The 26,247-nt window shown below is 40.2% G+C and overlaps 1 protein-coding gene across 1 annotated transcript in view; it reads right to left on the bottom strand.

Annotated features, from left to right (window-relative positions):
• Positions 1-20,234, bottom strand: part of hcn1 (hyperpolarization activated cyclic nucleotide-gated potassium channel 1) — a 67,850-nt gene extending 47,616 nt beyond the window's left edge. The window contains exons 1-2 of the mRNA XM_005720352.1: positions 19,686-20,234; positions 13,136-13,559 (exon numbers count right to left, since the gene is read on the bottom strand). Of these exons, the coding sequence (XP_005720409.1) occupies positions 13,136-13,559; positions 19,686-20,041 (780 nt within the window). The 5' untranslated portion in view covers positions 20,042-20,234. The remainder of the gene's footprint in view (positions 1-13,135; positions 13,560-19,685) is intronic.
• Positions 20,235-26,247: the final 6,013 nt, after the last annotated feature.

The following is a 26,247-nucleotide window of genomic DNA, read 5'->3' as shown; positions in this document are numbered from 1 at the left end:
ACTTTCTTTTTGCCTTATAGTCTGATTTGTCATAACTTTTCCGTTTTGTGATCACTTCTTGGTCCCCATGTTTGAAACAACCACAAGAAGCACAAGTTGATAGCACGCGGTCACACTTGGTCATAGCACCGTCTCCAACCACTGTTTTCCAGTGTGTGACTATAGCATTACGTACCAGGCATCTCGTCTTTCACTGTGACCCTGGATATGTCACCAAGATACTTCCTACATGTCCAGCTACAACACTACCAACCAGTACTCAAAGTATTCTACTGTATTCCTTACACCGATCACTTGCGCCTCTGTTACAGTATTCCAGTAAAAATACAAACCTATACATTAATTGCAAACCAAGAAAATGGAGCTAACATGTGTGTTTTTCAACAGCCACCAGGATCTTTTTCTGTTCTTAAGTAGTGTTTATGTCTGAACATATGAAAAAAGCAAGTGAAAATGAAACAAAACAACGAGTGACAAGAAAAATGTAACTGTTCACATATAAACCTTGAATCCTTGTACCTGTGCCTGAAAAAATGGACTTTGTTGCCCTTATAGAAACACTGGAAACACTGTAGTATGGCTTACAGCACAGAAAGTGCGTTAGGCTGCAGAGACAATCAACCAGCATAGATCATTTGGAGGATTCTTGATGTGTCATGTGACAACTTTCTGTACTGTGTGCACACTGCAGAGGGAAACTAGTCTCCATGAGGGGATATCCCATGGGAAAGGACAGAAGATCAAAGCTGCTTTCGCTGACAGCTTTTTTCTACTCAGAACTCTAGAGAGGGGTAACAGAAATCAGGACTTCTTTTTTGCTAAATACTGAAATACGATGTGTTTTCAAAAACAAAATTATGATAAAAATAAGCCACAGTTGTTGGGATAAAAAGCATCTCTATTTCACTGCTCTGGTGCTGCTGTAACTATTATAAGAAGAGTATGGTGTTTAAGGTGATTGGAAGTATTAATTACTATGAATTATAACCAGAAACAGCTGGTAGTTTGAAAATAATACACACGTGATTCTGTTTCCTGTCGCTTTCAGTCTTGCCGTCTTTACTGTGCAGACATGTCCGTTCATATCTTATATCAAATGAAAGGCTGAGCTGAGAGACGGACTGGCAGCAACAGTAAGAGATGAAAAGAGTCAGAGTATGCAATAAGCAGAAGTACTCCCGACGGAGCAGTATAAAACATTTTGAACATCGTGCACAGCTTACAATGACACCACGATACAAAGCGACCTGTAAAACCAGCCAGCAGTTGTTGGTTAAGAGATGTTGACGTGCAGTATGAAATACAGATACATTTATTATGGATATTCCAGATTCAACACGTATGGTCATCCCCATTTTGAGTTTGTCTTATACCCCAGTGAGATAAGCGAGCTTGTGCACTATCAGCACCCAGACAGGCTGTCCTTGAGCCTCTGGAGGAGCAAAATGAAGGACACCAAACAGAAGACACAAAGGTCATCATGCTCCAGAAGGCTCGTCTGGGCCTGCATCTATCAGGCATTCCTTAAATTGCGACAACCAAAAAGGTCATTCAGCTACAAAATAGCCATAACAGAAAGTATATAATATTACAATTCACACAAAAGTAGATTTTATTACAACACTTGGAAAACTAACACCAACACACGTCGCTGTTAAGTATCAGTCAAATATCTGTAGGGGCTATTAACGGCCCATATTGTGCCTTATAACTAATATTCATCTGTGGTATTGCAGTAATTGCAGCACATTATTATTTTTACACATTACAAAATGCTACAGATCCTGAAAGCAAAACATGTGCAGTGTGTCTTTTTTTCCTGTTTCCATCCCTGCAATCCCAACTGGTCACAGCACAGCACACAGTGTCCCTCCCTGGATCTGGTTCTGCCAGAGTTCTTCCTGTTAAAAGGGAGTTTTTCCTTCCCAATGTCGCCAATTACTTGTTCAGAATGTGTTGTCGATAACTGTGGTTTTTCTCTGTCTTTCTCTTTACCTTACAATATAAAGCACCTCGAGGTGACTGTTTTGTAATTTGGTGCTCTATAAATAAAACTGAATTAAATTTTCAGTGTGATGGTTCATTATTTTGATTCAGTTTTCTGCCCTATTTGCAACTCATCTAACTTCACTGCTTCCTAGGCCCCCTCTCCCTCCTGCTGTTCTGTTTATGAGCTGCACAAATTCATTATTTGATACTGCAGGAATAGGGATGGCTATCGAAACCCGGTTCTTGTTGAGAACCGGTTCCCACAGTTTCAATTCCTTGGAATTGTTTGCCATTTTTGCAAACGATTCCCTTATCGATTCCAGTCGCCCTGAATGACGTCACCGCATTGCGGAGAGAAGATATAAAACAAAGTTCTAAGCTGATCGACCTTAGTGTTCTCTTTTTTTTAAAAGAATTGATAAGAGAATCGATAAAGAATCGAATCGTTAAACAGAATCGAAAATGGAATCGGAATCCATCCATCCCATCCATTCGCTTCCGCTTATCCTTTTCAGGGTCGCGGGGGGCGCTGGAGCCTATCCCAGCTGTCATAGGGCGAGAGGCAGGGTACACCCTGGACAGGTCGCCAGTCTGTCGCAGGATCGAAAATGGAATCGTGAAAACCTTATCAATACCCACCCATATGCAGGAATGACACCTTGTGTTGAAACCACATATTTGCCATAATCCCTCTGTTTTTATATGTATGCTGTTAAATATGTTATATATGTTATGTATGTTGCAGCATATTGTATTCTAACCAAACCTCTGACTGATTCAATGAATCTTAGCTCTGCCGCAGAGCACTATACATTTCTGTCTGCTTTCAAATCATTGAGCCTGACAATTAACTTTGTACTTTAAACCATATGGTCTAGCAATTTACTGGAAACAGTCTACTACAGTTAACAAGACCAACTAACAACAGAAGGAGTAATGAGAGACTTGGCAAAGGGGAAATTGGTTAAATCTGCAGGGAACAAGGAGGAAAACGTTCTTTCAAGCGGTGCAATCTGGGATTTTCCACCCTATGGGCCAAGAGCGAGCTTCCCTCTGTGAGCTGAACAAGAACACAGTTCAAGGCACATTACATTCAACGTCAGAGCTTTGTCTTAAAACAGAGAGGACAAGAACACAGACAGCATGGAGGGGGAAGAAGCACTGTCCTTCATTTTTGTTTGCTTGACAAAATTGGACTGGAGGAGTCCATTAGTCTATTGTGTGGGACTTGACTTGCTTGTTTGTGTGTGTATTTGTGTGTGAGAAAATGGGAAGAAAGAGACGAAGCTAAGAAGATCCCTGTCTGTGCAAGGGAAGATCATTTAACAGGTTTAATGTCTGAAGGGCTCAAGCTCTCATTTAAGCGAGTAGAAGGCCCTCTGCACACAAAATATGAAACGTGTGACAGGCACATTGTCACACATGAAAACACGTGACAGAGCTCTTTTGCAGCCTGCAGCCTACGACACCCACACACAACACAAAACAAGTCTGCTTCGCCTCCAGAAACCTAGCATGCTCTGTAGTACAAGGTGGAGTTCACTTGTGTGTTTATGCCAGTGAAAAACAAAATGTGTGGATCCTTCAATAGCAAGACACCCATCCACGTGCTATGGAACACGGTTTGATTTGTATAGTCCAAATAAGCATGTGAAAACACTGTAGGCAAGAATTCATAGAAGACTGAGAAGAGTGTTCTCTGGCTAAATGGTTAGCAACACTGGGCCGAAAATATGCACATGGTTTAGAGTCGTATCCAATATTGTTTGTTCAAACATTTAATTTAGCTAGCTTTATTATAACCAGACTTGGGAATTGTATGGCCCCGAGCTACATCTGGTCCATTTGGTTATCCCTGACCGGCCTGCATGAGGTCAATGGCAATTAAACATAATAAGTGTAGTTTTCTCATTTCAGCCAGCAAACCCTCTTTGATAACTCCTCCTCACAGAATGGGTTACTATTTGGGTTATTTCAAAGGGAAATGCTCTTTTTAAAATCAATTATAAAAGCAGGTTTGTGCAAGCGGATGCAGCTTCACTGTATTTGAATTAGCACAAACTTTGATGAGATATCTCGGTTTGCTAACCGTGAAGGTTGTTATTCATTTAATGCAGAATGCATAAGTTTTTAATAAGATATATACTGAAGACTGAGATAAAGCAGTGTGCTTAGTTTGTGGATGACAATTTAAATCACTCTTGGGACTAAACATGCAGAGCAGAGTTAAAACTTGGCTAATGCAGAGCAAGAACGTACAGTTAAACCTTTACTAGCAAAGCTGCAACAAGGACTTTTTACCAAGTTTCACACATCCAGGGACGCAGCAGTCAAGACCAGCTCTGTGATTTCCCATAACAACAATAAGCAGTAAGCATTTCACTGATGGGGAGTTTTCCAAAGTGTAATGCGCTAACATACCCCGCAAAAAAAGAAGCATTTGAGAACCTGCCCCTCTCCAGGCGAATCATAACAACGTGGCTCTAGGATATCAGTCTCTTTTTAAAAATGTTTTTAAAAAATTCTTGATTTTATTTGAAAAGGGACCGTGTACAATATTAACATAGATGTTGCCACTTGAAGCATTGTACCAGCGTTAGCTTAAATTTAAAATCCTTCAGCTTCAATTGTACCTTTTTCTACTTGGCTCTGGATGAGATCTGGGGTTTCCATGACAGCTCAGTGACTCCTCTTTGTACGTGGGATAACCAAAGAGTTTATTAAGGAGCTGGAAGCAATGCATGCCGTGAAAGAGACTACGAGAGGGAGTTCATGGAGTTAACAGCATGTTTGCTGGGGCTAGTGATAAAATGTTGGCGCACTTGCTTCCCTGATTTCACATTTCAGTCACTTAAATGTAGCATCTTTTCTTACCAGTGGCAGTTTATAAAGAGATAAAACTGATATTGAGCAGAACTGAATTAATCTCACTGGTACCTTACTCCACAATCTAAGTTTCCCAAATGAGTTACCCACCCCTCATAAACACAGCATTTGGATTTACAGGATGTAGCTATTTCATGTTTATGTTGCCTTTCTTCATTTGTATGTATGCTGCAAATGATTTATGGTCTATGTTTTTAATTCAATTCATAAAAACAATAGCACTGCCATTTTTATGTAATTAGTCATCAATTTAGCCAAAGTCTGCAGAGTCCATCGGCAACATGACTTTATTCTGACCATAGAAAATGCATAACAGAAGATTGAGCTAAAAGAGCCAATGTTAAGAAAAGAGAAAGCATTAAAGCATATGTTTCAAGAGGCCGAACCCTAGATCCAAGCAGTCCCTAGACTCTCATGTAACAATATCCTAATGCAGACTAGAAATGTCCAGTCAAAATGTCATGGTGCAGTCCAATGGTGCAGTCCAATGAGCATCAGTTTTATCAAAGCTGCAATACGTGAATCTTCTGTTTTCAAATGTCTGTTAAGCTAATGCACTCATCAATATCTTCAGGGGCCTGATCAACCAGCCTCACAGCACATCTCCTCGTTCACTTCACACACAAGCTGTTTCTTGGCTGCTGGCTCAGTTTGATAAATGACATGCACAGAAAACTATGATGCACCATATAAAGTATGCTGTTAAAGTCTTCCTGTCCTGCAGTGTCCTCGACCAAACCTATAAGCAAGAGCAGAGTGTTTTTGTGCTTTGAAAATCAATGCCCCCTGTTCATCTTGGGACATTAAATATAAACAACCAGCTGTGCAGCCTTGGCAATGTTTGCTTCTTGAGTTAGCCCAACAGAAAATCTGGGCTAGCTCACACCTGCGCCACAGTTGGAACATGTTCACGGTTCAACTTCCGCCACCTCAACTTTCAGTGGTGCTGTCACTTTTAAAGCTTTAATGCTGTTAAATTCATCTCTATAAACAATACTATTGTGCACGTTTTCCTATTTTTTATTTGCAGTGATCCTATCCATGCTATTGGTTCATCAGCATTAAGTATTATAAAAATACTGTACACTGTGGCAATAGTTAGTACAGCATCCATACATCAAAATACTTCACAGGTATGAAATACACATATAAAAATGAACACATTTGGTAGATATGACACAATCTCACAACAATTCCCAGACTCTCACATCACATCAAGCACTTGTACATCGTCATCAGCCAGTACCTTTGCTCTTTCACAGAGGAGAGAACCGCAGCTGTCCCTCGCCACTATTGCCTGTGCGTCCTGTAACTAAGAGGATGTAATGAGGATACGCTCCTTTTAATTTTCCTCCAGTAAACACTGTCATAAAAGGATTGTATATCTTCTTTATAGATTCATGTTGTCTTTATTTAAGATAGTTGCTGACAAACTGGCAGATGATGTATCTTATCAGAAGTACTAAAAAACACATTACTGCATCCAGTTTAATTTCTCGTTCACCTTGCATAATCGTTCATCTGTAACTACAGAAAAAAACAGGGTCAGTACAATAATTGTTGTATATAGCATTTGTATTCTATTTTTATCCTATTGTATATATTATTTTATTTTATTCTATTGTATATAGTATTTTATTTTATGCTATTCTATTGTGTACAGTTGTTTACAGTATCTTATCCTTATTGTATTCCAGTGTTCTCTCATTTTTGCTATATAACTTTGCACTGTCCATTTTCTGCTGTGACAAAACAAATTTCCCACGTGTGGGACTAGTAAAGGTTATCTTATCTTATCTTATAAACAAGCGAACAAAGTATTAGAATGGAAAGCTATAATCCCCACCGCCCCACCCCCGGTGCTTTCCTCTATTTGTTTCCTCTCTTTTTCTCTTTATGATCTCTCTTTTAACCTCACAAATGAGTCAGCGCTTTATGATTCAGCACACTTTCAGTGTGTGTGCGTGCGATTATGCACCTGTGTCCCTGCATGACACCAGGGCAGAGACCTTAAGGCACCGAATACTTGGCATTGCCTATTCTGAGACAGGTGAATCGGGTCCACGGGACTCTGCAAACACAGTCCCACTAATCTGCTTTGGCACCAAACTATTTGTTGCTATCGTGGCAGACTACAGTACACAATGGCTCACAGAACACTACGGCCTTTTTCACCTTACTGTTTCAGTACCTCGTGTCAGTTTCTATTCATCACTAAGAAGGTTATATCTTAATTTTCAGTGCCTGTAGCACTTAGTTCAATATTCAGCTGTTTATAAAGAATCCTCTATCTAGCAAAGATGCCTTCTTTTTTTATGTTTCATATGTTTATTTGGAGATATTAAACACATTTAATCAAATAAATTGGCTAATATTTAATTTTTGAAAGTTAAGCTGTTTTCTGACTTAATACTTGGCATGGCTGTTTGTTTGTGAGCCTGTGTTTAATTTACTGTGCATTATTTGAAGTGAGCTACAGACAGAGGTCCGATGATCTGCTCTGGCTTTAATTTAGCATACCGATCAAACTGAAACATAAGCCACTGATGTAAACACAAACTGACAAACATCAGTGCGTTCACATATTTTGTCTGACGATGGCAGGGTATAAAAGGGCATGCTGTCAGGCTGTCATACAAATAGCATGGGATATTTCAGTGGAGACCAAATATAGCCAGGGAAATGTAGTTAAAGCCTCTTCTTCAGTGAACTGGATACTCGGGTCAGTTGGCTCACATTTTCTCCCATTTCAGATCAATTTACCGACAGTGAATTAAGCACCTTTGCTTAGGACGACATCTCTATCCCTACAGGCAGATTCTAATTAATCAGATCACTTGCATCACGTTCTGCAGTCATCTGTAGCAGATACTACTGTTTTTGTTTTTAAAGTATGCAACTGAAAAGCCTGAACCAGCAGTGTTTGCAGATAAAGTGCATTATTAATAATACCAGGTTAAATGTTTTTAGAAGGCAAATAAAAGGACAATTTGACTTATTCAGTAACACGGATACTCACAGAAACAGGTTGTACTATTAGTCTGTGACTACAGTGACGACAAAGTGAAGGTGCACATGGGAGCTGACGCTTCCTACAAGCAGCTGGTTAGTGTCTCAGCACTTGGACGCCATCAGCCAACAGATCAAAGTAACAGAAGAGGAGAGGGAGAGGCTTGAAGGCAGCTCAGGGCAGCAAAGTCAACGCTGGTCATGACATATGTGGATGCTCAGCACACACGAAGAAAAGCTGGTGTCAACAGCAGCAATCAAGATGCATTACTAGCAAGTACTGAAAACATAGATACTACTATATAGTCTCCACTGTACCGTACACCACGACCCATCCTTTACTTATCCAGGTAAAAAGTATCACTGAGATTAAAATCTCTTTTCCAAGAGAGACCTGGCCAAAGAGGGCAGCAAAAGGTACGACAAATACAACACATACAAGTTGGGGGGTTTGTGCTAAAACTGAAGCATATTTAACCACAGATGTAATGGTTATTTAATATCTTAGGTCACATAACAGCAACAGGAGTAGTGGCAGTTTTGTTTTCATAATACGACCAACAACAGTTTTTTATTCTATTTTAAATGTACAATAAACAATAAATATTGTATGACAGATGTTTGGGGGTTTTTTTGTTTTTGTTTTTGTCTGGTACCCTCAAAAAGGGTACAGTTCCCCTTGGGGGATGGTATGTTGCCACAAGCCCAACCTGAGCCCTCCTGCTTGAGCTGGGATCTGGCGGGAGGCCTGGTGACTGTGATAAGCCAGATGTGGCACTGGGAGCTCTGGGGATTTTCTACAGCAGTTTAAAAATGTTATCCTTTTAGTCTCCTTTTGCATTTTCATTAAATAAAACAAACTAAAACCAGCATTGAATAGGATAGTATATAAATCATTTCCCTGTAACACACGTCATTAAGATCTGCCTGACATTAGCACATATCCAAAGGTGCCAACATTCTGAGAGAGCAAAAAACAAAAAAAACAAAAACCACTACTGTGACTTTAAGGTCATTGGGATAATTAGCTCTGTGTCTGTGAGGGCATGAAGTAATAAGAGAAACATAAGAGAAGCAGGGTTAGAAATGAATAGGAGCAGGGGGCGAAATGCCCTTGAAAGTTAAAACAAAAAAAAAAAAATCATGTGAAATTAAGTGTAAAATAACCAGATAACTCTTCTCATTTCTCAGTTGTTAAATTGTTAATAATTACACGTAATTCCCTAATGAGGCACTATAGTTGAGAGGTAAGCTAGATGACTTTTTGTTTTCCCAATCCTCTGTTTATGGGAAATAACGAGCTGTAGGATTTCTTAACATCATGAATGGCACAGTGCTGAATCAACCAATCACGTGGCAGCGCCTCAGTGCATTTAGGCACGTGGACAAAAGCAGAGCAGAAAGTTACATTTTTAGCTCTGCACTTTTTAGCACTTATGTGCAGAGATGGGCAGTAACGCGTTACTGTAATCCGATTACTTTTTTCAAGTAACAAGTAAAGTAAGGGATTAATATTGCAAAAAAGTAATTCGATTACTGTTACTTTCCAGTAAGCATGCCGCGTTACTGCGTTACTAAACTGTGATTTTATGAGAGTGTCTCATGACAAGGATGTACGAGTGGACAATATGGAGTGCAGGAGAGATTAATCTTCAAATCTTAGCAAGCACCGAGCACGCTGCCACGGGAATGTAACAAAGTAATAAATTAACTAATTCATTTTGAAAATAAGTAATCAGTAAAGTAATGGGATTACTTTCTTAGAAAAGTAATTAGTAACTAATTCCTATTTCAAGTAACTTGACCAACACTGCTGATGTGAATGTATGAAAGATCAGTAGTTACTTTCACATGTGTAAAAAGTGCACAAGCTTCCCTTTGGTTGGTCCCCACTCAGATTGTTTGAGCACACAGAATTTACTGCTCTACGTGACCTTCACGCTGTACACTGCAATTTCCCTAAGTACTGCACATTGTAATAATTATGTTTGCACATGCACATGATGAATGATTTAGAAAACACACAGAGAACCAGACAACTGGATACAGTACAAACAGCAGCATGCACTCTTGAACAAGTAGACGTCTTTTCAGCTACCAAGTCTTAATATCTGTTGCCATGAAACACTAGTAATGGTATTTTTTTTTTACTATTTTTTATTAATTTTCTTCCATCTTTATTACATTTCCAAACTGGCGCAGGCAGAGTCATCGAAGTGGAGTTTATAATGTCTTTCTAATGACTGGCAGTTGTGCGAGTTGTTAAATAAGACACGTCAGGTCCTGACTGGGTCCTAATACTGTAGCTGTTCAACTGTTTTACTGCAACCATAATACCCGATATCCACCAAAACTGCCTGTATCAGGATCCTTCTTGCCACAAGCACTTTTAATAAAGGAAAGTGGAGTATTTACTGACAAATTACACAGCTAAATCATTCAGACATACCTGCAGGTGACTCCAAAGACTCATTTTTTATATATTAGATACAGTTTCAGTATCGATCACGCTAAATGGGAAAATTCCGCTCTGAACTAAAAGTGAAGATTTTAGGAGGGTAACAACCCTAAAGAATAAGAATAGGTTTTCTCTGATAGAGACCGTGACTAGGACATTAGCAGTGATGGAAAAGTGAAAAAAGACTGAATGGCCAGCCAGCACTGGTGAAATAACAGCCTCCTTTACTCCACAGATGGAGGGAGAAGATGGTGACAGAGTGAAGAGGGCGGGAGGGAGCAAAGACCAGATGAAGGAATGACGGATGGACATACAGTTTGGAGGATGACTTATTGTAGAAACTGACTGAATAACTAGTTGGGTCCATCCCACGGCTGACGTAACGAACGTTCACAGCTTGAAAATCTTTGCAATGGCAGGAGACTACATTCGTCCCTCCATTAAAGCTCTAATCCTGCATCCCACACCTAACATGTTACGACAGCTTGGAATGTTTCCACCGAGTGCCTTTTCTTCCCCTCTCGCATCTCCGGTGGATGTGTCTGTTTCGCCGTTGTTTTATTATTCGGTGTGCTCGTTTAATATGGTTACAGCGAAATAAGTAAATTGATGCAAGCTTCATATACTAAACTATCTTCTTAAGTGCACAGGGGTTGGACATGTCTTAAAGAAAGACAACATGCCGAAGGAGGACATGCCGTGCGAGGGAGAGGGTGAGAAAAGGCATGCAACTGGGGGGAAGGGGGCGAACCAGAGGGAAAGAAGGAGCCACGGAGTTTGATAAGCAGCGAAACGATTGGAGGCAAAGACGAATGACGTGAGAGAGATGAACTGAGAGTAGCGCAGGCCTGTAAGCTGTGCTGTTGCAGCCAGGCATTATGACACATCCCTGTGTACTTTGTAACCTTGCAGCACTGAATATTTATGCTTCTGTCCTGGTCCAACGTTGTCTCATCCTCCCAATGTATACAAGTCTGCAAACTACGCTGAACCTCACAATCAGCTTCCCACATAGTGTACATACCAAGATAATAACACCAAGCAACCACCATCTATAGTGCGCTCACTTTCAGAGTGTGTTGTGTGACGTATGTGTGCTCGTATGTGTGTGTGAGAATCCTGAACCAGAGACCATATTCAGCAAAGCTTTAATAATGCTTTACTGAAGCATGAATAATGGTTTTGTTTTTCAAATGCCACATTACACAGTAAGGATAATAAAAAATGTTTAAAGCACACACTGACAGAAAGCTATAAGCTACCATAAACACTGTAAAAGTCAGCTGCCTCGCTGGTACTTAAGCAGAAAGATGATCTTTTTCTGTATTATAAAAGTTCGCTGATCCGTAGTATGGGTACCAGGAATCAGGCACAGTTCTGACTGGAGCTTATGTTTACACGGGCACAACAGCAGCTTTTATATAAAAGCCAGATGTGGCCACCGTGATGTCATCGATTGGTTTATAGCAGGGGTGTAAAATATATAGCCTGCGGGCCAGAATTGGACGCGCAAAGACTCTAATCCGGCCCACTGGAAAGCTTTGGAAATGTGAAGGGCAGGATCAATTTTGGACTTCTAACTGTATTCATTCATTAGTTTTACAGCTTTCCCTCAGATAAAGACCTCCCCCATGGATATAGATACTACACCAAAGTAATTAATAACACAAAAGTTCCTTTTCACTTTCTTATATACAATATTGTGTAATAAAGATGGGCTGAAGCTAGCAAATGAGACACTAGATTAATTACGAATGTGCTTACCGAACTGTTAAATGACACATGAACAAGCAGCATCATCTGCTCTCTACAACCTTCCCGTATACCTTCATACAAATTTACTCCACTTTTCAAACCTGGAGGCTGCATCCATCTTTTACATACAGTCCATGCACATAGCACATTATGCCTTGTTGCACTCCTCTTGCTGCTGATATATTTTTAATACACTCCGTGCATATCAAACAATCTAAAACAGCATGGCTAACAGCACGTGTAACAATAAGGGAGGAACGTGTCCCTGACGCTTTGCTGCAAGGACATTTAAAATAAGAGGGAGTCAAGCTGATTAAAAATGACAGCGTTATGTTCACCTATTTACATTTTAACTATGAAATCGTACACACAGTAATGACTTTGGCCGTGATATCTAAACTGGATCCACTAGCTGAAATGACAGGGTCACGATGACGTGTAGTTACTTAGTCCTTAGGAGAAGGATGAGAACACTGGATTCAGGTTGGAAAAAGTCTGAGACATGCAGTGACTCAATAGTGGGTAAGTAATGCATCACTCTCTGTTATGTCCTTTGGGTATAACCTTGTGATATTTACACAAAATCCACTACAGTTAAACTATTAAGAAGGTTGCTCACTATGCCTCAGATTCATCTTTTTACACTGGAGACCACTGGAATGGTAAACTGTTAAATGTGTTCCCAAAACGTTGATTCTGTTCATCTGGACGTAGTGATTTCAGTGGCGAAACGTTTCATCACTCATCCAACTTCTCCAGTCTCTGGTCAGGCTTTACCTCTGAAAACGCTACGTCTAGATGAAGAGAATCAGCTGTTTGGGATTTCCTTACCTGGTTGACGTGTTGTATTTTTCTCCTAATAAAAGCATCTGCTCTGATTTCACATTTCAAATTAATTTCACACATCAGTGAACTGAAACTGATTACACTAGTTACCTACAGATAAGTAGATAACTCCCAAGCAAGGACCCCACCCAATCACAGTAAGAGACCGCACAACTTTGTTAATTTATGTGACAAAGACAAATATATACGCACCTCCTCCCACTGATGTATGTATCTGATGAGTCGGGACAGTCTTAGCAGACGCAGAAGACTGAGGATCTTGGTGAAGCGGACGATTCGCAGGGCGCGAGCTGTTTTATATACCTCTGAGTCAAAGCCTTTCTCCACTATCAAAAATATATAATCCACTGGAATGGAGGAAAGGAAGTCCACGACGAACCAGCTCTTCAGGTAATTCATCTTGATGACTTTGGGATCTAGGATGATCTCTGAGCTCTCCTCATTGACGATCCCCGTTCTGAAGTTCATGACCAGGTCCACCAGGAAGATGGTGTCCGAAGCCACGTTGAAGACCAGCCAGGTGGTGGTAGTCTGCTCTGAGAAGAAGGTTATTCCCACAGGAATGATGATTAGATTCCCCATCATCATGATGAGCATTATCAAGTCCCAGTAGAACCTGTGGAAAAACCGAAACAAATGAGTAATGCAAGCGATAAAACATGCTGTAGCCACAAAACTGAAGTCCACAGGGGAAAAGAAATCATGCTTCTTTTCTGCTTATTCTGCTGATATTGTTTATATGTATAATTCTGTTTATCCCAGTGCACTGCATACGGTCAGAGGTGACTGTTCACTCTGTCACTGCATGTCTTATGAAAAGGAAGAACAGTCCCAGAAAAGAGGAGCACTGCACAATGTTGATTTATAAAGCTCTGCTTAAAAAAATGCCCGATCACTCTGCTCTCTTCTGACATTTAAATACGGTATTTACTGTGTCAGGTCACATGACTTTCTAACATTAGCTGGGCCTCTTATTCAATCTGAACTTGCTCAAATACTCTGCTGCCTACAAATAAGATACGCTTCAAGAGCACGAAGCTACATCCCGTTCTTTTATTAGAACATTTAAAAGGTTACGTATCAGCGATAACTCAATTCACTCTGAGGGAAAGTGTGAAACAAGTTTCATTACGATAGCTATAACGCCAGTTTGCTCCAACTCCAACTTCATGTGGGAAGCAGAGAGGTAAGGGGATTATAAAAGTCAGTAGTAGTCACCTTCTGACATCAGTCACTGCCTATGAAACTCTTCACTGCAGCCTATCCAGTGCTTCAGCCTGCAAAGGTACACAGCCTGAAAGATCTTACGTTGCCACTTCTGCTATCAGCAGATAACATGCAACATCTAAACAGCCGACAATATTAGATAATCTTTCAGCTCAGATCTGGAAAGGCTCATACATGCAAGCTTAAGATCTCGCTCCGAGAAGTATATACTTGAGTTCGTACCAAAACTCTCGGGCTCAAAGTTAATTACGATTCAAGGACATCCAGTAATGTACTGCTATCACTTACTATATGTATTCAGGGCCCTTTAGACTGAGACCCTCTCCATCCTTCCTGGCTGTGTTAATGTCCCTGCCCTCTGCCTTTCGATGAACAGAGCCAGAAGTAATTCATCAGCACCCTGCTCTTTTCACAAAGTGTTCTGGGCCCTGAGTAAAGGCCAGACAACCATGAATGAAAATAGATGCTTTCAGCAATCCTATCTCACTCTAAAAACTCTCCACTGACGTTATCCCCGCTCCGTGCCTGCCTGCCTCTGCTCTGCCTTGCTGACCATCACGTTGTTGTTGAAGGTAGAAATGAACTGGCTGGCCGGATGCCTGTCTGGCAGACTTGCCACCCAGTAATGGATCTGTTTCAATAAATTAAGCCGAGGCCTTGGCTTTATAAATACCCACAGATCACATGTCTGATAACTGTCTTCACTTCAACTAAACATTGAGGTGGCTGATAAGGTCCACAATAGGTATTTTTACCCCAGCAGATATTGAACTGCTGAGCTCGTTGAGTTCATGCTAAACCATGATGCAAACTGAGTCCTCTCAGGTCAGCACAATAACAACAAAGTTACGCAACAAGTACAATGCACACTAGAACCGAGCTATAGCATTATGAGTAATAAGAGCATTTAAAAAAAACATACGAAAGCTGTGCTTTTATACGCTTTTTAGCATGTGTGTCATTGTATCAACCTTTCAATAAGCTGATGCTTATTGACCTGATGCGTCATGTTGTGTGTGACTTTTTTTTCTTGTAATTGTTTATACTGTATTTCAGTTTTAAAGAAGAGGCTGCCATGACTAATCTTTTTCAACTTTAATCTAAGGGGATCAAGGATTGTATAATATCAATGAACACAAACATTTATAGTTAAAAAAAAAAAGAGAGAACAACGGTAGAGCAAAAATAGTTAAATAATAAATAATACACAAAAATGTGAGTTCAAGATGTACAGTCTGTTAATTTGGAGATTAAAAAAAACTAGTCCCTGTGAACTAAGATGTTTTATTTTCCTGCTTTCAGCAAACAGATTTTAATATCAGAATTTAAGTTGAATCACTTTTTGAATTTGGATGTTTTCCACTCATGTTGACAGAGTTCCCACATCTCTAACATATTTATATTTCTATTGTGACTTTTGTGGGTGGTATTTATACTGTACATGACCTCTAAGACACCCACATATCTGTTGAATTAAACATTGTGCTTCACTTCTCAAATAAAAGAAGCATTAAGCAACCTTGAAATATTCGTCATCAGAAGAATACAAGAAATCTGTCAAAGGGAGTGAAACCCCAATGCTACTAGAGTTTACATGTAACTCATCACATACCAAAGTCAAAAACAACAGAGTATGTAACTTCAAAGGTACCATAGTCTAACTGTATTCTGCTTCTGTAATAAAGTACTCATTTTAAGTTAAGTTATCAGACTGAAATAATGAAAATACTAATTTGGAAGTTTAAATGCTAAAAACATTTTTTTATTTATGGTAACACCAACGCAGGTGTGCTCCTTTTGGTTTTACTGACCTAGTCACAGAGGCAGCTCTGATACTGCATTAAGCTTAAGCTTTTGGTCTAATGTGCCACTTCTAAGAAAGCACCGCAACTAAACCAGTAACGGAGTGCAGTGCACTTAACTGTAACTGCGGCACCAACACTAGCAATGGATTCCAGCTAAAGTACTCTACTTCCACATTCACCCGGTGCTGTCGGAGTACAGCCTCCCCTTCCAGCCCATTTCAGCACTCAAGTCCCGTCCCAGCTATGGATTCACATCCAGATGAAATGTGTACTCTGCTAATCATCTTTTATCCCGAGTTTACAATCAATTTTAAAAAGCTTGGTCTGAATGCTATAACACGCTGCTGTTGTGACTGTTTAAAATGGGAGACATTTCCCAAACACTGTAAGCTCTGCAGCAACGGAGAAACTGTGGCGCTCTGGTCACTCTGCCAAATGTATTCACGCAGCATGAACTAGCAAAAAAGCGTATGCGATTTGAGTGTATCGCTGAAAAAATACTTTGAGACAATATGTTCCACTTATAACAAGAGCTGGAAGCTACAGAACCCCAAAGGGGGAAGCAGTGAGCCTCTAATAATCCAGCTGAGGCAGATTAATCACAAGAAAGTTAAAAAAAAAATCTTCCTCGAATCAAGCCAGCACATTTTGTCTTGTAGGTTTCCTTCTTACAACAAGTGATCCATCATGATCAATGCCAGACTCACTCCTGCCAAGCAACACAATGAAGTCCACATGATCCTACTCAGCACAACCAGTCTACAGTGTAGCAGGTACACTGTGCTACAGCATGGCACATCCTCAGACAGAGAGAAAAACAAAGTCTTTGGGTTAAAAAAAAAAGGATGTCAGAGTCATCTACGAATGTCGAGATGAGTAAAACAGAACATGTGGGAAAAGATTTGTTCAAGCTTGATTAAATACTCTAAACTAGCTTTACTCGCCTCTTTCTTCTTTTTAATAAGGCTGTTAAATTAGGAATAAATAAATTAGGGGTAGTAAAGCTACACTGTAAAATTTCTGCCTCTAACCACTCAGAAGAATGCAGGTTTTAGAGTATAGACTATCTGAAAGAAACACAGTTGACTCTACAATTCATTCTGTTAATTAAAAGAACTGCAACATGAGAATTTACTTTGAAAAGGCTTAAAACCTGCACAACGTCTTTGAACAACAGCATATGGAGCATGACAAAGCCACCTTTAGCAAAACCAGAGGTGCGCGAGGCCGTGCACGGGCCCTCTCAAAAATCTATTAATAATGAATATTACTAACCTGCCATAAATCTTTAAGCAGCTACTGTGTACAAAGAATATGTTGAATATTGAGTTTCAACCCTCGACAAAGCAATATAAAGCCCGTGTGAATGCTTGGTGTCATTCATGGTCTGTACTTACGTAATGCTTTTCATTAAAGATAGTGTTTTGTGTCTTTTGTTTTTGCTCACATAACATTAAGATGAGAGTATGTAACAGTATAAGATTAACGAACAAGTGACGAAGACTTCTTAGCAAAAAGAAGAAAAAAATGAGAGAGGAAGATTTGCTTCCAAGAAATAGTACATGGAGCCACGTGCAACAAAGAAGCAGCCTTGTCTCTTCCACCACAAACTGGGCACAAACTGGGATGAAAACCTCAAGGTAGCACTTTCAAGCCAGGAGGCGGTCTCAGCGGCCTAGAAGGGGGTCGTTTCATTGCACTGTCTGGAGGACAAGAGCGTCTTCTGAAAAACAGCCCTCTGGAAAATGTCATGAGGAAGTAACCTTAGGGGGCCTCTGCCAGCATGAGTGAGACAAACATTTTCTAATAGCGCAGAAAGAAGAAGGCCCAGTCTGCTTGAGCAATCACACATATGTTCTCATTACAGAGCCTTTTTTTCCTGCTGATTTTCATTGTAATCCCCACTGTATTTTTTGAAATTCCTCAAATATAACAAATGCAGCCCATTCACTTTGGGACCACTAATTAATCTCTTGACTCACTAACAGCTGTGGAACAGGTATCCATTTCACTGAACTGCTCTGGTCATACCCTTTGGCTATCTTTTGGAGGGGGTCAATCTTCTTACATAATTGAGTCTGGTAAGCTCGTTGACTGTTGTGTTGTGCTAATCCTTGCCTACCATCATTGTCCATCTGTGTCTGCAGAGGGGCAAACGCATACCAGTGTCTTTGTGTGGCTGAGGCTATGATAGCCTAGTTATCTTTATTCTTATGCATGGAAAGGGCGGGGGGGATCTTGCTAGGGGTGGGGCATGAAGATTTATAGAGTTTAGCGCTACCGTGAGTACCATGTGGTATCTCATTAATCACAACAAATGTATGTAGCAAATAAGCCAGCAGGAAATGTAACCTTTTTTTAATAAGAAATCACCTGCCATAAAAAAAATCAGCAGCAAAAGAAAGCCTTGCAGAAAAAGGGAGCGCTGCATTTTTGCAGCCTGCTCTAAGTTCAGGACCATGGACAGCTCTAAGCTCAAGGCACTGGGAGCCGAGGGGGGGACGACAACGTGCCCCGACACGTTACGTGTTGCGACAACGGAAAACGGGGATGATATTCACCACCAAGCTGTGCCAGGTGACACTGGTGCAGAGGGTGGACCAAATGAGATGCTTAATTGGTGAAGAGGTAAACTGTAAACACGCAGCTCGTGTGTGTGTGTGTGTGTGTGTGTGTGTGTGTGTGTGTGTGTGTGTGTGTGTGTGTGTGTGTGAGAGAGGGGGGGGGGGGGTGAGCACGTACCGCCTTTACCTGGATTCATTTGTTTACTGTGTATGGAAATGTAAGCAAATTGGAGGCAGCTGGTCTGAAACTCAAACTCTCTGCTGCAATAAAGCCAGAGAGCTGGTGCAGCTGAGAGGAAAAATAAATAAATTACACAAACCAAAGACCAAATCCAAATGATCAACCACTATGACATTTAGTGGGTGCCGAGGAAGGAAGTGTGGCACGATCCTTCTGCGGTTCCTTTGAAACAAACACATTCCATCACATTTCCTCATTCAAGTCAGTTAAAAAAATGCATGTAAAAACTCTCTGATAAGACTCGAAGATCCGATTTTTTTGTTACTAATTAATTCAAAACACGACCATCTTCTCCTTAATCGTCTCCCTGCACGATTTTACCGCATTCTGTGCATTTTTTCCCTTTATGCACGCAGGCCCATCGGCTCACATCCAGCTACAAAGAAATGTTTACAACCGCCGATGGTGCAATGGCACTGTCACGTTGTGTCCAGGTACGGTCGCCCCTATACGAGCAGGGAATGTGTCGCAATGAGAAGCTGCCACTGCGCCGCTGGTGTGAAGCAGTCAGGAGGGCTGAGCTCTGTGTGTGTTCTCCAATCATGACATTCACCATCCTTTATCCAAGGACGTTTCACTGATACACCTTTAGCCTTAATGCGTCCCTCCCTTTTCTCTTATAATAATAATAACACTAAAAATGCCGCAATGAAACACACAGACACACACACACACAATCACTGAGCACATTTTGACAGAAGCCCTCCTCCCCTCCCCTACAGCGGAAGCCTGATTGCCTAAATACAGAGGTAGATTAGCGTATGTGCTTTGGGCCAGGTTGTGTGTGAGAGAGTGGCGATAACAAGTGGAGGCTATAGCTTGCAGACCTTAGGGTGACAGTGAGGGTGGATAAAATAAAGGGGAGGGGGAGGGGGGTTTGAGCAGGTGTCTATTCCAGCCCTTACCTAAAATCGCTATATGGATGAATGATCCAGTATCCGGCCGTCTGAACCCTTTCTTGCTCTTTCTCCACAGCTTTCTGGCTGCCGAACATACGCAAGGAGAACTTATTGACTCCGGGCTGCATCATGGCCCCAAATTGCCTCTGCATAAAACCATATTGCCTGGCCGCCCCCTCCAGATCATCAAAACCAACCATGGTCTCTTCCCGCTCCCCCTTGAAGCCCACTGAGTTGCCATGGTCCTTCATGTTCTGGCTCCCCGTGTTATTTTTCTGTATCGAGTCTTGCCTCTGAAAAACATTATTCCCATCCGCCTTCTCCTCCTTGTTGCTGGAGAACGAATTCGATTTGTCTTCCATGGCGCTCTTAGTTTTCCCGTTTTCTGTTTTTTGGGGGGGGGGTTCTTCTGTTTTCTCTCTGAGACTACGCGTTCCGTCTCCGGCTCGAGAGAGAGAGGGGGGTGGGGGGGGGGAGCGAGAGGACGCGCCGCGAGCTCTCCTGTTTCTTTTGATGTCCTTCAAACTGTTCGGCTCCTCTGCCTTCAACGCGAGTGCTGCAAACTGAGACAGAGTGGCCGAGAACCCGGTGGATCAGGTTTCTTGGGTTACCGCCATCTACCGACGGCCCCCGGCTTCTGCCGTCCAAAGCCTGTGCCTCATCTCACTTCGCACGACACTGCGGTTTAACTGGCACATGCTCTTGCACCTTATTTACATAATGTGGCTGACGATACCCCCCACCTCCGTCTCCAGTCCCCTCCTTTGCCAACAGTTTCACACACGGCAGGGGGAAGCCGCTGCTGTAGAAGAAAAAACACACGTATGACAAGTTAATGAGGGCTGGTTTTATTATTTTATTTCTTAATAAACCGATATAGATTAGGTGCTTCCTGTGGTTCGCCTGGCACCTGGTTTGCTTCCTGCTGAGAAGTTACAGTAGAAGCCAACTGGATGAAACAGATTGTAAAGTAGGTGCCACCGGCCACATTAAAATACAAGTTAAACATCTTGTGGATATCGCAGTTTTTAAGGTGTTGCAGAACTTGATCCAACATTTCCTGTAACTACCTGCTGCAGTTTGCTTTATTTAAAAACTTGACGTACAGGCTGCGTAGAAACCAGAGCTTTTATATGCTCCACAAAGAGATGATCTGCTCTATATAGGAGAATTCTGTAGTGAATTAGGTAACGTCTGAATTAATGAGCGCATTCTGATATATTGTGGAAATTAAGGGATGACCAACTGTTCCACTCATGCTGTTTCCAAATTATGCGAACCGTTGTTCGCTCTCCTAGAATTAGGTCTCTATCCAGAATAAATCTCAAGGATTGCAGGTAAAGATGGGATGAGGAATAGACAAGAAAGAAGATGGACCAAAGAAAGGATGTGAGTCTGAGTACTGGAATTACATTGCAGTGGGAAAATAATCGGATAAAGTGCAGAAATAATTTTTGTGAAGGATTGTAAAGACTGGAGGCTGTAGACAGTAGATGGAGCAATACAGAAACTACAGAAGCAGCCAACCAATTAAAAGGAATTCTGATCAGCTAATCGGAATTAGGTTTTGTTTGTTTGTTTGTTTGTTTTTACATCCAAATTTATGATACATTTCTTTATTATTTGCAAAGCAAGCTATCAAGTTTGGAAAATGTTCATGTTTTGTCACTTTTTCTGACATTGTTAAGACCGAATCATTAAATAATTGATCAAAAGAATATTTGGGTTATTCATTAATAAAAGGAAATAGTGAGTAGTTGTGGTTTTATAGGTTGCTCGCTTGGGAGTGTGGATGAAGAGAAGCAGAAAGAGTGAGAGAGCACAGGGAGTGGCTTCCCCCTTAATAGCATAATTGCAGGACAGCCTGTCACACAAACCATCTGCCATGGAAACGCTATTTAGACATTACTGCTAAGAGTCAGGATATTTTGTGAAGGATGAAATTTTGCCTTATGCATGGGAAAATCTAGTGCTGTGATTTTCATGTCAGACTCACAGCATGAAATGAGATTTTCTTAATTTCCACACTATCAATAGGTCTAAGAATGAGAGATATTTCAGAATAAACACACACATACAGATGGGCAAACAAATACATCCATTTATTTTCATATTTATACTCAGGTACTGTGTACATATGTGTACGTGTGTGTGTGTCCATTTATGTACATTTTTGACCGGGTGCAGAACTGTTAGGAAAAAAAGGTACTCCTGTAAGTATAAGAATGACTGGTTATGAGACACTGGCCATTATACACTGGTCATGCTATAAATGCATTAAAGCTATTTTCACATGGCTCCAGTCCCCAATTGCATTGTTCACTATACCAGGATCATTAATTACCATGAACATAATATAAAACAGGCTTCTGATGGTATTAACTGGTAATACAGTTTTATTAGATTCATGAGAAATCATGGTTTAGGTTAAAGTTACTAAACTGCTACTGTTACTGTTCAGAAATGGTCACATTAGAAGGTTATCAAGGCAGCGTGCCTCTGTGTTGCATTCAGTGTACGTTCTCTTGTCTTTCTATTTTTTGGGGGATGTTTTTTTGTTGGTATTTTCTGTTTTACTTTGAAATTTGTCTCCAGTATCTAACTTAAATATTGTTTGTTTGTTTTTTTGGGGGGGGGTTTTGGCCTGTACCTGTGTCTCATATCCCCAAGTTGTCTCCACTTCCGTGATTACCCTGTGTGTACGAATAGTCCTTTCCATCTGTTTTAATCTCCTTGTGTTCTTTACTTTCTCTGATTCGCTTTTCGGCTTTTGATTTGTTCTTCCTACTCGGGATTCTCTCTTGGACTTGGCTTTAGATATAGTTTTCAACCTGCTGCTGCTCAGTCCTGCACTTGAGCATGTTAACCCAGTAGCCTAAACAAAGCCCCTGTTGACTACCCAAAAGAATATAAATCAATTAAAGTACCTCTAACTTTAAAAAACAAACTAGAAAAACTGGACTTATACATGAAGGTGCTTATATTAATAACCCAAAATACACACAGTGAGCACCTGTTCTCTGGGCAAACATGTCTTGTTGGAGCCAGAGGTCAGAGGAGAATGGTTGATTCAAGTCAATAAACAGGAAGAGCAGCTCTCTAAGAACAACACATCAAATCTTGAAGCAGGTGGGCTACAGCAGCAGAACACCACTAAAGGGTCACCAATTCATACAAAAGAAGTTTGGAAAAATGTTACTTGATTTAAGCAGTCTAAATTTCTAATGACATTCAGATGGTAGAGTCAGAATTTGGTGTAAACAACATGAATCCGTGGATCCATCCAGGTTCAGGGTGCTCAAATTATGGTGCAGGCTATATTTTCTTGGCACTTTTTGGGTACCTTACCAAATGAGCATTCTTAAAACTCCTTTAGCCTACCTGAGTATTGTTGCTGACCATGTCCATCTCTTTATGAACACTGTGTACCCATCCTCTGTTACTTTTGATTTGATTGGGTGTAATTAAGATTTTGAATGCAAACATTTTCTGAACAGAATATACTCTAATGAAAAAATGTTTGTTTTGCTGAAGGAAAAATACATTTTTAACCTTTTTTTAATTCTAAATAAACTTGCTTGATATTTTTAAAGAATTTATTGGACAGTTACTTAGATAGCACTCTAACTACGCTTTCTACAGGCACACAATACTTTGTGCTATGAGCCATTTTGGCACATAGACTAGAGGAGCCAGGGCTTGAACCAACAACCCTCCAAGTGACAGACCTCTTGCTCTACTGCCTGAGCCACTGCTGTCCAATTAAGTGTGGTTGTCAGAAGCATTTCGTATCACCTGAAACTGTACTGTTTTACACAACGTGGCATTGTATACCCAAGCTGAACCCACGCAGCCAGTCTTTTCCTGTCAATACAAAAAAACAAAACACAAAATCTCACAGCTGGCTGTGTATATCACTAGAGGACAATAGCTCAGATATTTTGCATGTTTGGTAGTGGATTATTATGCAATGATCCAAATGTTATCATAATTGAAACAGACATCCCTTAATTTTTTGTTCATTTTCTCTCTCAGCTGGGTTAGTGTTGGATTGGATTAGCTGGCATGCCAACTGTTTCTACTACACAACGCTTGTGTAACTACACAGTTAATGGGACAGGGAGGGGTACTGCTAGAGAAAAATGTTGCATAAGATTTATGGCTTAAAGTAATACTGATATTGAACAAGTGGAAATCACAGATGGCACATTCACATGTCAGAGAATAAATACAACACAAATAACTTTAGCGGGTGGAGACTGTGGATCACGGAGGAACACATTCATCTGGGAGTAAACCTTTGTTTGGGTTTGTCCAAACCTCATGATTAATTCACGGCATCATCCTGCCTCCAAATCTGTCCGATAATTCAGCCAGAGGAGAATTGGTGAGCGGGGTAAAAACGAATTATTCAGAGATTTTATTTGACTCTTCTTTACACATCTAATCATGTTTAGGTTAAAAAAAAAAGTCACACATATTGAATATGAACAGATCAATAGTAAGATTTCCATCCTCGTATGGAAATTTGTTTTAAACACTTTAACATACAGTATGTTGCCGTTTAAGCAGCGAGTTTAATCTGATCCTAGTGGGAACTAATCCAGCTTTATAATATTATGATGAATACCCAGAGAATTGTGTACTTAATATCCCGCTTCCTACATTGTAAAATGTGTTTGTGATTCTTCTGATTGTCTCAGTGGCCTTTTTGAAATTGCATTGTGTGTCTAAGATTACATCCAGTTTTACACTGATAGATATGAAACCTTACATACCCCTGCACTGTCAGTCATTGCTTTTGCCAACAACAGCATCACCCCTCTGCAGGATAGTGAAACTGTGTGCCTCCTTGGACCTGTATTATATGTAAAACCAGATTTCCTACAAACAGGAATTGTTTCTGCTCAAATCATTTTGTTTTAAGGTTTAGCAGACACCTGTCACATAGGAATACATGAACTCCAGTCTTACCATTTCCATTGTATTCAAATTCTTGTCCACTGAATAATAACCTGTGGATGTAAATGCTGTAAATCACCTATTGTAGTCTCACTGAAACATCTGAGAGACCAAGCTTAATAACTAACACAAATTAAAAAAACACAAATCTTCCACCTCTTGGGCCAGACGTGAGTACTAATTCACTTGTCCTCGTTGGACGCTTGTCCCATGGCTGACTACTTTAATTAAAGCGTGATTGGGGCTGGGAAGATGGTAGTGTTGTAATAAGATTGAAAGCTTTGGTCTGTCTCCAGCTGAGACTATCAGGGTATCATGGACCTCCGGGATGAGACTGAGGCATTGGAAAGGGACCAGCCGAGGCCAAGGTTGACTTAATCAGCGAACTGACTTGTACAAACAAATGAGAGCATTAGGAAGCTCAATCAGCAAGATGAATGTGATTTAAAAAAATGATCGGTTATTGGTTTACAATCATCAGAATGAGCTGGCCAATTTGTGGAATGTCAAAAAGCAACAGATAGAAATGCAAATATAGAAATGGACAATTCTAATGTCCAAAAGAAGCTACACTTACTTACTTTTTAATTGTGAGCTATAAACCAACATGTCAACCACCATTTTTAAAATATTCTTACTATGAAAAAAATCTATAAATAATAAAATTGTAGAAAAGAATTAAAATTGAAATAATTGCAGGATCATTATTATCATTGTGCATTAGCTTGATGTAGTGCAGCAGTATGCCATAGGTGGGGTGTGACTTCATCTTTCATAGTGGGATAAATGCTGTAATGCTGAAATGTCTGTTACTGCAGCTTAGTTACATTTACATCACTGAGCTCTTGACAACATGCAACCTTTAAACATACAACATGAATTAATAATCATTTAGTGCATATAAATGCAACAAAATTAGTTAATTATCAGCATTTTTACCTATTAATATTATTTTGTTATGTTTGCACCTTCTGCCACAATCACCTGTTGCAGTGAATATAATTTGTAAGTATGCAGGATTTCATTCAGAAACTGAATGCACAGTTATGTCTTTATAAGACATTCTTATTTCTATATATTTACTACTCTGGTCATTTCAGTTAATTACCTGAACTACTCTACCTTGGTTACTTGTTCCTACTCTCCTCATAAGGCCTACAGGTATGTGTACCAGCCATCCAGATCCACTCTGTGTCAGACTGCTGTAGTGCACTCAGCTCTAGCAATCCAGCATACTCAGATGGCTTCGATTTTATTTTTCCCTTTCTCTGTTATCTCTGCCTATACTTACAGTTTTAATTGCTTTGTGCATTTGGTCCAGTATGTTTTTACTTGTGATGCCTCTGTAGCATGAATATAATATATATTTATAATTGAAACTATATTGCATATCATATCAAATAAATATCTGTATTAGTCTGATGTCGAATATCCAGCAGAATATGGAAATGACATGCTTTATGCAACACACACTACTGTTTATCTGGCATAACTTAAACATCAAGAAAGCAGCTCCACATGTTCTGAACTAAAAACTTTATATGTTATAAGAATATAAATCGATCATGCAAAATCACTATGATAATTTAAAAATAATAATAATAAT

This window comes from Pundamilia nyererei, unplaced genomic scaffold (genome assembly GCF_000239375.1).
Source record: "Pundamilia nyererei isolate P.nyererei 1_Seehausen unplaced genomic scaffold, PunNye1.0 scaffold00002, whole genome shotgun sequence".
In the NCBI taxonomy this organism is placed as follows: domain Eukaryota; kingdom Metazoa; phylum Chordata; class Actinopteri; order Cichliformes; family Cichlidae; genus Pundamilia; species Pundamilia nyererei.
This window is presented reverse-complemented; position numbering and strand designations above follow the sequence as displayed.